This window comes from Quercus lobata, chromosome 3 (genome assembly GCF_001633185.2).
Source record: "Quercus lobata isolate SW786 chromosome 3, ValleyOak3.0 Primary Assembly, whole genome shotgun sequence".
NCBI classification, from domain to species: domain Eukaryota; kingdom Viridiplantae; phylum Streptophyta; class Magnoliopsida; order Fagales; family Fagaceae; genus Quercus; species Quercus lobata.
Window position 1 is genome coordinate 33,466,017 of NC_044906.1, and position 13,253 is coordinate 33,479,269.

The window sequence follows — 13,253 nt, forward strand, 5'->3', positions numbered from 1 at the left end:
GATTGAATTGAAGAAAGGTAAAGTTGACTATTGAAATGAATTCTAGTAAAATTTAGAGTATAAGTTTTGCAATTTAGTTTTTTATTTTTGTTCTAATTTCAATTCTAGGTTGTATTCCTGCACAGTGACGGTTTAACTAGCATTTCCTTTACATTTGCAAAACAAAATTCAGAATGATTCAATGTTAACATTAGCATTCTTAACTATAGAATTTTAACATTTTCTTAACTAGCATTTTCTTAACATTTTCGTAACGGTTTAATGATTCAATTTGTTTTCAATGTCCTGTAACATTGGCCAGAAGTCGTCATGAAAGATGTTATCTATAAATTCAGACAACACAACACGCATGAAAAATGTTCTCCAAATAATCAGAATCCAAAGCACCACTTCGATGGCCTACATTCTCATTTCTCATAAACGTGTTTTTCATTCTTTTCTTTTTATAATCTTCAATTATTGAATTTTCTTTTCTTAGACATGGGTGCACGATTTGGTGACGACTTTCTAATAAAAAGACAAATGCTTTATCGGAAGGGGGAAGAGTATATATATATATATATATATATATATATATATATATATATATATATATATATATATATACTAGTCGCTAACCCGTGCGATGCACGGGATAGTTAAACAAAATTTATACACATTCACTTTTATTGGTATAATCATTTGAAAATAATTCTAACTAATACACTTAAAATGGTTAGTAATTTATAGTACTTACCCCCCACTATTAGTATATAGACACCAAGTGCGGTCGTCGTAGTCCTTTGAAAGAACCTTCCCCAATTGGACCCTATCAAAAAAAAAAAAAAAAAAACACCCAATTAACAAAATTGATCCAAAAGGGTCTAAAAAGCACACAAAATCAATTCAAAAAACAAAAATATGAGACAAAGTAATTACTTTCCGCTGCCAATGAAATCGTCTTTTGTATTGCTTTTCCAAACTGCAGTACTTATCTCTCTAAGGCCTTCAATTAACGAAAACACAAACTTCTCTTGGAATACCGAAGTATTATGACCATCTATACACACATACACAAAAAACAAAATCAACATAACTCACTATAACTCTATAGAAGCCTAAAAAATATAAAGAGAAATTAAAGGGGTTGAATTTGATATTTACGTTTGGAGAGAGAGAGTTTGCAGAAACTATGGCTTTATATTTCTTAACTTGAGAGAGGGGTAAGGTTGCTAGGGTTTTATTTCTTAACTTGAGAGAGGGGTAAGGTTGCTAGGGTTTTGAGATGTTATAATGTTTTTATTTTTATTTTTAAATATTGTGCTGACGTGGAAAATTGTGGTGCCAGCAGAGGCTTCGGTTTTATATATATATATATATATATATATATATATATAGATTACTGCTAATAGCACTATATTTTTATTAAATTCTATTTTATTCAATGTTAAAGATTTAACGCCAAAGAGGTCCAAACTTGTTGTAGGCCCTTTTACTTTTCTTTATTTATTTATTTATTTTTATTTGTTGTCGTTGTTGATAGGATTGACACAAGTACTTGAAAAAGAAACAGGACTAATCATGAATTATTAGTCTCAGGTTATAGATAGCTAACAAAAATGTCATTTTTTTTAATTGTTTTTTAGATGAGTAGATAATAAGGGAGGGAGATTGAGGCTTCAAAGTAAACATACTATTAATTTCTTATTTTCTATCTTTCAATCACTCAGCAAATTTTAACACAGTATATGAGCCGTTAAGAACTTTGTAACTTAACTGACATCTCTTAGCAGGGGCAGAGCTGCACTTAGCAAATTTTTTTAAAAACTTCATAATTAATGTATGTATATTTTGCAATTGTTTGAAATATTAGACCTTAAAATCAATATTTGGCCCCTCCAAAAAATAAGAGCTGGCCCCTGCAAAAAAGAATTGAATAACTAATTGTTGGGTTCCAAAAAAATAGTTGTTAAGAACAACAAACTATCCACCTTGTAACATAAATAGTTGTTACTTTCAAATCTTTAGTTTTTTCCTCTCTTAATTGGTAAGTTTTGTTTGTTGAGTTCAAATAGTAAGTTTTTAATAAAATAAATTTCTCTTTGAGTTATTTTATTTGGGACTAAGTCTTTTTTTTTTTTTTTTGTCAGGTTCTAAAGATTTAGGATCTTATGTATTTAGAACTCTAATGTGTATTATTGGCAAACCATGATCAAAATAAGATATTTAGTCGTGTTTAGACTTATTCAAAGTTGGTTCATTTATGTAAAGTTGGATTTTAGTTGATGTAGAGTTATTAAAGGATTTTGGTTTGGTTCGATCGATCGAAGCTTAGGCTCAATCAATCAAAATTCGGGCAGAATACGTTTTTTTGCAGAATTTCAACTCAGCCTTAGTTTATTTAAAACGTTTTAGGGTTTTGTATTTTTGCCCTAGGTATATAAGGCAAACCCTAGCCATGTTTTAGTGTTGCTCATATTACTGTTTGTATAAATCTCTAGCTTGTAAGATCTGAGAGGAGCTTTCATTTACACAAGCTTAGGATTATCAAGAAGTAGATTTCTTCAAGAGCTTGATGATCATTCAGTTGCTGCCATAAGAACTTAAAAAAACACAAACGGGTGTGCTTGTACTTGCTGGAGAATCCAAGAAAGAAGAAGTCCGTGGTTTTGGAGCTTGCACGTGGTTGTGTCAGTAAGTTTCTACTGGTGGGTAGTAATAGGATGTTAGTGGTCTAAATCCTGTTGAACAACTTCGATTCTTTCATAGTGGATTTAGGTTTATCTTGATGATAGTTAGGTTAAATCCTCCCCATGTTTTTACTGGTTTGGTTTCTTAGGTGATCATATTATTGTGTTATTTATCTTTCCACTGCTTTGTATAATATGATTGTTTGATTGTGATAACCTAGATTTGGAATTTGAACTAAGTAACAACTTGGCTAATTACCTAGGTTAATCTAATTGTGTTTTTAAGGGGGTCTAAAAACTATCAGTTTTTGTTAAGTTTCAAAATTGTCAATACTTAATTAGTTAGTCACAGAGCATCAAATGAAAAAAAAACTACACTAGGGATATGTAATGTTAGGGAGTGACAATACTTAAAAAACAATTTTCTCGTACACACACACACACACACACACATATATAATTTTTATATTTAATTTTCAATTTGGGACTAAGTCTTTTATTGTTATTGTTGTTGTTAAGTTTCCAATTGTTTTTCAATGCTTGATCTAGACTAAACATGGTGAATGAAAAAAAAGTAGAGGATAATTTAATGTTAGGGGGTAAAAATGTAGCTGTGTAAATGTATGTGTGAATATGTAATTCGGCCCCTCCAAACTAAAAATCCTAACTACGCCCCTGTCTCTTAGTATATTTACTGGTAACATCTAGGATATAGTCCTTCCACCCCATTGTAAGGGCATCTCCAGTAGTTTCTTCAAATTTTTATATTGTTTAGAGAATGAACAGTGACATTTAGCTTTTACTTACTTACTATTTCAAAAATACTTTCCAACAGATTCTCTATCTCATTCTTTATCTCATTTAAATATTATTTCTTCATTTATTGTTTATTCTTTTTTTAATCACCATTTATTCTTTTTTTAATAACTATATTTTTAAATGAGAAGTGTTATATTCACAACATTTTATGCAATACTTTCACAACAAAATTTATTTGGAAAGTTGTTACTAGTTCTAATTTGAACCCACCATTGAAATTATTTTTTTACTCGCCAATATTAACTAATAGTAATTTGTTACTTAAAATTTATTGTAAAAATATTATGAAAATATTGTGATAGTATTTTTCAATTATGATTTTTTACTTTTTATATTATTTTTCTTCCTTGCATTTCATTTTCATCCATTCACGTTTCATTTCTTTTTTTTCTTTTTTCTTTTTTTTGCTTTTCTCCTCCATACAAGTATCTAGCCCCCCTTCTTTTATTTTCTTTTTCACCTCAAGAACATTCCAGCAACTCATTTCCTTCACATCAGACACAGAGAGAGAGAGAGAGAGAGAGAGAGAGAGAGAGCTGCTCGTCCGACGCCCCACCGCCGGTGGAGATCGAGGTCGCTGAAAGGACAAGCCAGTGGAGATCAGCATTCACCACGTGGCACTACCACATCCGCCGCGCCACCGCCGCTCGTCCTTCTCCCCACCACCTCGGTCAGATCGACGTTCTTTCTTTTTCTTTTTCTTTCTTTTTTTTTTTTTTTTTTCCCTATATTTGCTTGTTCTGATTCAACTTTATTTTAAGAATTGGATTTTGTTTTGTGTTTGGATTATGTGAGAAACGGGGTCAGATTGGCTTCTTGTTGTTTTTTTTTTTCCTCCATATTTGCTTGTTCTGATTCAAATTTATTTTAAGAATTGGATTTTGTTTTGTGTTTGGATTATGTGAGAAACGGGGTTAGATTGGCTTGTTCTCTCTCTCTCTCTCTCTCTCTCTCTCTCTCTTTTCATATTTGCCTGTTCTAATTCAACTTTTTTTGAGAATTAGATTTTGTTTTGTGTTTTGTGTTTGGATTATGTGAGAAATGGAGAGAATGAGAGAAAAAAAGAAATTTGGAGGAGAGAGAGAGAATTGATATAATAGTAGCTGGGATAATTTTTTAAGCGAAAAAATTGATTTGAAGTTGCTACAGTATTTTCTAGATTTAGAGAAGTACTGTGGCAACTTCAAAAAATAATTTGGAGAATTTGTGCGTTTAGAGAATCCGCTGGAGCATGAACAGTAGCATTTGGTGTTCCAAAAATAGATATACAATAACTGTTGGAGATGCTCTAATTGGAAAGAAATTGCAGTTGGTCCTCTAGCCAGTTCATCTTTTTGTTATCTGTCATGGAAAATCTTGGTAATTTCGGTGATGACATTTTGGTCTAAATCCTTTGTGACATGGGCTTAGACTATTTGGATGAGGTTCACGCGTGTCTTGCCATAGTTTTTTGATCTGGGTTGTTTACTTTTGATTATAAATTTCACAATCTTATTATGGCTTACGTACCCGATGGTGGCAAATTAATCACGAGGAGGTCTACCATGCATTCATTCATATAATCACCCTCTTACACAAGGATGAGTCCTACGTACTTGTAAAGTCCATCACTGCACCATAAACATCAAGGTTCCGCGTAGCCACCTTTGAATAAAAAAGAAAAATTGCATTGTCATCTGGCGTCATAGGTTGCTATCATGTCGGCCTTAGCCATGCAGCCAAACATGTTTGCGTGTCGACGCAAGAATGACAAGATCTTACATCTCATAGCAACTTTCTCATGCTAGCTGTACGTTAGCTAGTTTTAAGTATCATGTCAGTGATACAAGATCCTACCCTTTTTTTTTTTGCTGAATTACAAGATCCTACCTTGTTAGCCAAAGGTTAGTCTCATTCTTAAGTCATTTGTCCAATCCATGTTAATTTCTTGCATCTGCGAGCATTTTCTTTTTTCTCATTTGATAACTAAAATTGCCCAACAATTTTAACATTTAAGTTTAAAATAATCTAGCTCTAGTTCTTGAAATATAAAAATTAAGGGAAAAATATAATTTACATCCTATAAATCTGGTGAATTATCATGTTTGTCCACTAAATTTAAATTTTTTTCATTTTTATTCGTTAACTTTGACAATGCCTAACTATTATATTAATTTAGTCATTTTGTATATTGTCATTTGAAAAATGCGGTCAACTCTTTTAAATGACATTTATTTTTTTTCACATTTTTAACACTAAAAAAAATAATGTAATGTTGTTTTAAGCAAGTTGGTGATATTTTTTTAAACAATGATGGATGGAAGGAGTACAATGATGGAGTTGTCCAATTTAGTGTACTAAAATGATAAAAATTTAAGTTTAATGTACGTACTAAAATGACAATTCATCAAACGTATAATATGTAAATGATATCTTTTCCGAACATCAATGACTAGAATTTGAAAAATCTGGATGAGGTGGACTTCAAATCAACTGAGAGATGAGGATTCCAAAAAATTTCATTTGAGACTTATACTATAGGTCTCGTATGTCAAGATCTGATGATAATTTTGATAATCCGTAACGTTAATTCAGATCAGTTTTTGATTCAGTGTAGGCTTTGGGTCCTTGGATCGTTAGTTTAACTAGAGAATCTTTGGTTGAACTGTAAGCTCAAATGAAAATTAAATAAATTTAACAATATCTATAAAAAAAGATCAAAATATTAATCTCTCCGTGAGTTATCTGGAAAAAAAGAAAAGGAAAACGTTGGGAGACTCATTTATAGCTGAATTCCTCAAAAAGGAAAAGAAAAACGTTTTTTTTTTTTTTGAAAAAAAAAAAAAAAAACTTAAGTATTTATAAAGCAGCTAACATCTAAATCAAAATCAGTGTGGGACGAAGTGTGCATTTGAGTTTTGATCAAAAGCAAAATTTTTGCTTAAATATTTTACTCTTTGCGGGTTCCAAAAAAAAAAGGAAAAGAATTTCCATCCCAGTGAGAGTAGTTTATTTCTTCACACGGTTTTTGGTCCTAAAGCTACTGCTAGATACTATTTATGAGCCCCATTTATGCTTTTTCATACTTTTATTAGTTATTATAGATCTTACTCCACTTCTTTTTCTACTATAATTTTAGAAAAAAAAAAAAATCATGTTATTTTATTTAGCTTTTAGCTTTCCACTAGGGGATCTTAATTTTTATTTATTTTTTCTCTTCAAATACTAATTAAAGAAAAAGAGATGAGTAGAAGAAACTCTTATAAATGTAAGTTCTAAACCTACCCAAAAACTCTTTTTCATAGCTTGGCATGTTCTCTTATCCAAGAAATTATTTAGTAGTAACTATCTAGATAAGTTACAAAAGGTTAAATTTATTTGAGTAGTTGAGAAGCAAGAGAAATTTGGGTTGCCTTAATTTCGTTGTCATGAAGTTATTTATAGCATGCATGTGTTTCTTGAATCTGGTGGTTTTTTTGTTTTTGTTTTTGTTTTTGGAGAAAAGTGTTTCTTGAATTTTGGAGGTTTCTGAAAGCACCGAAAGTTGCTAATTAAGTTATAAAACTTTAAACACCACTACCAGCCCTTTATTTGTTGTAGTTATCACCTAAATTAAATAAAGGTTTTCTGTTCATTAGTGGCCCCCAATTTGAAAAGGACATAGAAAAAGAATGCAAAAGACGTGCTTAATTATTGGATCCAAATAATCACGTAATTTGCCACTAAACTTCTATATATTGTAAGGGGAAGCCAAGACATCTTCATTAATCTGTGCTTTGTAGTTTGTACCATATTTTAGTTGAGTATAGCTAAGTTGTTTCTGAGAACTATCACTGAAAAAAAAAAATGTCTCTGAAGGGTAAGGTGGGGACTGAAATAGAAATAAAGTCACCACCTGAGAAGTACTACAACATCTTTAAGAGCCAAGCCTACCATGTTCCCAACGCCGCTCCTAACCATATACAAGGGGTTGACGTGCATGAAGGTGATTGGGAGACCCATGGCTCTATTAAAATCTGGAAATATACAGCAGGTAATAAGGCAGTATATGCCTAGTACTATTTCCAAATTTGTATTACACTAAATTGCTCATTCGTTTTCTTTATTTATTATTTTTAAATTTTAGTCAAAATGCAATAATGGTTTTTACACTGCACAATGTAATGTAATATGATGCTGGGCTGAGGCTAATAATGTTGTGCATGAGTGACTAAGTAATTGAGTGGTTACATATGTTCATTAAAGAGAACAAAAAAATCTGAGTGATCATGTCCTACATTAACTAATAGTGAAACTGATTAATTAATATAACTAGTTGAAGAACCGTGAGTTACGGCGGTTTTTGGTGATGAATATATTAAATATACTACAATTTATTTTAAAAATGTTAACTACAGTCTACATGAATGATTATTACACGTAACTCCAAAATTCTAATCTAAATTATTGCCTGTCTCATAATGATATTTGTAGTTAATTAAAACAAAGTGTATTTAGGTTAGATTTGCCATTAACTAAGATATTTAGGTGTAATTTGGCAACTAAACAGAGAGGTTGGAAAAGTAAAGAAAAATGTACTGTCACATATAATTTTTTTTTTTTTTTTTAAAATTTAAAAAAGAGGTCGTGTATTTAAAAAAAAGTCAAATGATAATTCAAGAATGCAAAAACAAACCAAAAAAAGAAAAAGAAAAAAAAAAGCATGAGAATACTTATGTTGGAGAACAAATTTGATAAGAACAAACCCCATATTAAGAAAATAGAATTATTCTTGTATTGTTATTATTGTTGTTGATGTTAGGGTTAGAACTAGTAACTAGTAAGAGACCGGAGCCATATTTTTGTAAAAGGAGATTCTATTTGGCCCCCCCTACAAAATTGGATTTTGCTCCAAGAAAATTCAAAAATTAAAATAGTTACCTAACCCATATTTGTGACTGGTGGTCGCTTCCAAAGAAACTTCCATGCTTACGAGCAAAACAAAAACAAATCCCTTAACAAAAAAAAAAAAAATAAATAAATAAATAAAGGAGAAAAGAAAAGATAAAAAAAGTGTGATTTATGAGACACTTTGGTTGTTTGCTTATTTAAGACCTGATTAAAAGTTTGGGACTTCGGCATTTGATTGTTGTTGTAGCGTTACCTAATGGGTTGTTTTTTCTTTTTCTTTTTTGTTTTATTTTTTAAATTTCGCAATATGACTTACAATTGAGCATCCTTATGGATTATTATATTTTTATGCTATAATAAATTCTCAATTAAAATATTTAAATGATCGATTAAGTGAATATATATTTATATATATATATATATATATATATAAGGAGTAATTTATTCTTCGCTTAGATCTATATTCAAGAGACACATACATGAGCTTTTTAAAAATTGACAATTTTTGTATGTTTGTAAGCGAGTTTTATCTTCAAGGATTTATAAGTCATGAAACGCTATTGTTCAAAAAACGGAAATTCACAATTATGAGAACATTATAGTTTAGTATCTGAATTTCAAGAAATTTTAACTATTTTGTAATTGAATCAATGACTAGTAAGGACTGGAAAATTAGTAGCATGCTGATTTTTTATAAAGTTGTTAACTTGTTATGCATATATTTAATCCTCCAATTTCTACTCAACTTTGAAATGAGTATTCTCTACCTTGAATATTATAAAATTAATTAGGTTTTGTACAGAATGAAAGATGATATTTTAATGAACTCTTATATTTTGTATGTTAAAAGGGAAATAGATGATTTTCAAGATTTAAAGGTATATTGAATTTCATTTCTACATATCAATAATAGTTTGAATAAAAATATATTAAGAAGCTATTATTTTTTGTCTATAAAATACATACTAGTTTTATTTTTTTATTAATTCAGTATTGATTATAATATATTTCTTATTCTTGACCAAAATGTTTTATTCATGTTTTGGTTCCCCTAAGATAAAATTTTAATTCTGTCCCTAGTTTTTGTGCTACTAGATTTTTCTGTATTTTATCTTAAGATATAACTAAAGGAATTCTGGATTAGACAAGGGAAAAAAAAACTTTGCTTAAAAAAAGAAAATGGAAAAAAACTTTTATTTTTCTTATTTCCTTTTGTTTGAATGTTATAGTGCGCACATTTTATTGACCTTGCAAAATTTGTGAAAGTTTATATATCAATACTTGGGCACCTTAGTGGTTTGGTCAATCACAAACAATTTTTAATATCTATCATGCAAGAAATTTTTAATAGTTATTTGTATATTATTAGTGAATTTGATGTCTATATATTCTTGTGAAACGTCTGAAATTTGATATGCTTATTTTCTTGTGAAACCATAGAGGGGGAATCCGGGGTTTTCAAAGAGAAGGTTGAATTAGATGATGCAAACAGGTCAGTAACTCTTGTTGGAATTGAAGGAGATGTCATGAAGGATTACAAGACCTTTAAGCCCATCTATCAGGTTGTTCCCAAGGGTATTGGTAGCTTGGCCAAATTGAGTATTGAATACGAGAAACTCAGGGAGGATGTGCCAGCTCCAAATAAGTATGTCACTCTGATGGTTAATATCACCAAAGATCTTGATGCACACATTATGAAGGCATAGTAAAAGGATGCAATCATTAGTGCCTGTGTAATATAAGCATAAGACTTGCAGTGAATTTATGCAAGTTGTTTAAGTGTGTAACTATGTTTTGAGATCAGAACTCTCTAATGAAGTAGCTATGGTGTGTAATAAAATAATAAACGGTGGTTGCCAAAGGCTTGTAGGTCAAATGGCACATCCAACTCCTTGTGGGAGGCATGTCATGGTCAAATGGAGCCTCAATCCTTTTACCTAGAAGGAAATATTATTAAAAAAAAAAAGTTTGACGTGTTATTACATTTTTTTTTGGGGAGAAGATGATGTGTTATTACTTGTTGTGGTTTCTCAATCATTGCTTGACTCTTTTTACACTACAACAAAATGTATTTTCGGCAGCAAAACTTTTCTTCACTAAAAGTCCAATTTTTTGTCGCCTATGACTTTCGGCGACGAAATCTACTTTTTGGTGACGAAATTCTTTTCATCTCTAATACCCAGTCGCTGAAAGTATTGATGATGAAAATTTTTGTTGCAAAAAGGTCCGATTAGTTTTTATTTTTATTTTTTTATAACTTTTGGTGAAGAAAATATTTTGTCGCCAAATGTTTTTCTCGCTAACTACACAATTCAGCGACGAAACTATTTCGTCACGAAATGTACTTTATTTTATTAAATTATTTTTGGCGATGAAAATTTCGTCGCCTAAATTTTTTTTTTAAAAAATTTGGGTACATATAGTGACGAACAATTTCAGTACCAAAACCATTTTTTAAAATTTCGGTTATATTTGGCGATGAAATTTTTCGTCGCCAAATTTTTTTTTTAATTTTTTTATTTCTTCCATATTTGGTGACAAAATATTAATTTTGCTATATTTGGTGATGGAAAAATTTGTCACCAAAACTAATTTTCTATTTTCATTTCTTTCCTTTCTTTGATATTAACCTATAACCTGTCATTACATTATTAGAACCTTATAGTTGAACAACACATTTATTTCAACAACACATTTATAAGAAATGATCCATATAGTCTAGAAATAAAAATAAAACAAGTATTCGATTCAATTTATCCATACAAATTGTTTGCAATGCATACAATAACTTAAGATGTTTTACCAATTTTATGCCAATCCAATTAGATAGCTGATTATGCTCTTGGATTCTAATTTGTTTAAACAATGCACATAACTAATATTGTAGTAATAAACAGAGAAATAAAATAAATGAGATAGCAATATAGTTATGAAGGGAAAACCTTGACGGGGAAAACCCTACAGGGGTTTAACGGAAGAATTTGTTAAAGTCATTTTTGTGTTGGTATATTCATGTCAAAAATTTTAGTTGTATACGCAAAATTTACTTGCATTCAATTTATTTATTGTAATTGCATTGGGTGTAAAATTGAGAGATTCCAAAATTTTCTACACACACTATTTGAATGAGTCTAAGTTTCAATCAAGCGAGTTTTAGACTAAAAAAAAAAAAAAAAAACAAAACAAAAGAAAAGGAAGGCTCGCCAGCCTCTCCCTAGTCATCTAGTATGAGAGAATTTTTATTTTTATTTATTTCAAATAGATGAGCTCACCCATCCCTTGCCAATAATCTCAGTCGAGTAAAATTGTTGCTAAAAGCCACTGACTTAGGCTTTTTTATGGCCAAAATGGCCAAATACCACTGTTTTTGAAAATATTTTGCAATAAACCACTGTTTCTAAGATATGTAGGGATCTACCACCAATTTGGAACTTGTGTTTTTCCATGGTACTCGAGTTCCATAAAAAATAACACGGCATATTTGAAGGCTATTTTTTCAAAGAACTCGATTTCCTGGAACTCAACTTATATGACAAACTCGAGATTAGAAAATGTGGTAGATTGCTAAATATTTCGCAAACAGTGGTAGATTCATGCATATTTTCCCAAACAATGATATATGGCCATTTCGACCGCTTTTTTAATGGGCTCTTTGTAGACACCTAACCCCAAAACTGTAGACATATAAATATGGTGTTATAACATTGATGAAGAATAGAGGAAGATGACAATAATAAATAAATAAAAATAAAAACCCAAGAGAAAGCCATTAAAAAAAAAAAAATTTGGTGTCTTCCACCATCTCCAATTGAATATTCTTGAGAGGAGATTATCATTCAAACACCTTGTGCAACCTTGAATGTTTGTGAGTTAATGACTTGTAACTTTTGGCCAGAAGTCCTCATGAAAGATGTTATCTATAAATTCGGACATAATCAGACATTATTATCCAAATAAATCAGAATCCTAACCACCACTTCGATGGCCCTCATTCTCATCAACATATTTTTCATGCTTTTCATTTTATAATCTTCAAGTATTGATTTTTCTTATCTAGACATGGGTGCACGATTTGGTGATGACTTTCAAAGAAAAAGACGAATGCTTTATCAAAAGGTAGCAAAGTATATGTGATAAGGGTGATTCAAGACACGTAAAGAAGCCGACGGTCCCTCTGGACCCATCACCTTCATATAAGCAGACAGGGATCCAAAGCAACGATACCATATGACTGATAGCCCTACGACATTTGACGAGTGTCTCTGTGAAGTTGACGAGAAATCTTTGGACGAGACGAGTGACCAACGGGTTGAAGAGGCCGATGGGTCTCGCGTGGCTTAGCGTGATCTCCAAGAATTTCTACACATGGAAATGCCTTATGTCCCACGACCAAACCCAATCAAAGGAATCCCTACAAAGAAAGGATCCCGCAAACTATGTGCATTAATGAGGATCTTCCCTACAAGGAAAGACTCTCTCTTCCAAGAAACAAATGTCAGCTCTACGCTACTATAAAAACCCCTAAGCCCTTACAAACCAAGGTACGCGTAATTCTCCCAGCTCTGGTATTCTAAAATTGTAGAAATTCTCTCTAACTTAACCTTTGGAGGGTATTTAGCTAGTACCACACTGGTACTCTCTGCAAGGTCTTCTTTGTTTCTGTTTCGCAGGTTTTGTCTAGAGCATGTGAGGACTGTGCAGCTCACTGACGATTTTTGACATCATCAATATGTTTGAATTATTGCTAATAGCACTATATTTTTGTTAAATTCGATTATATTTAGGACAAAATTTAGCTATAAAATTGGTTTTAACTTTAGGCTATAACCTTACTCAATAAAATAAATATTATTATATATTTTGAAAACTAACTTGTGGGGTTACTAGGCCTTGGAC

At 31.0% G+C, this 13,253-nt stretch overlaps 1 protein-coding gene across 1 annotated transcript; it reads left to right on the top strand.

Annotated features, from left to right (window-relative positions):
* Positions 1-7,247: 7,247 nt before the first annotated feature.
* LOC115982569 (MLP-like protein 328) lies at positions 7,248-10,358 on the top strand. Its single transcript, XM_031105195.1, has 2 exons — positions 7,248-7,500; positions 9,798-10,358. The coding sequence occupies exons 1-2, from the start codon at positions 7,314-7,316 to the stop codon at positions 10,061-10,063; spliced, it is 453 nt and encodes a 150-aa protein (XP_030961055.1). The 5' UTR covers positions 7,248-7,313; the 3' UTR covers positions 10,064-10,358.
* Positions 10,359-13,253: the final 2,895 nt, after the last annotated feature.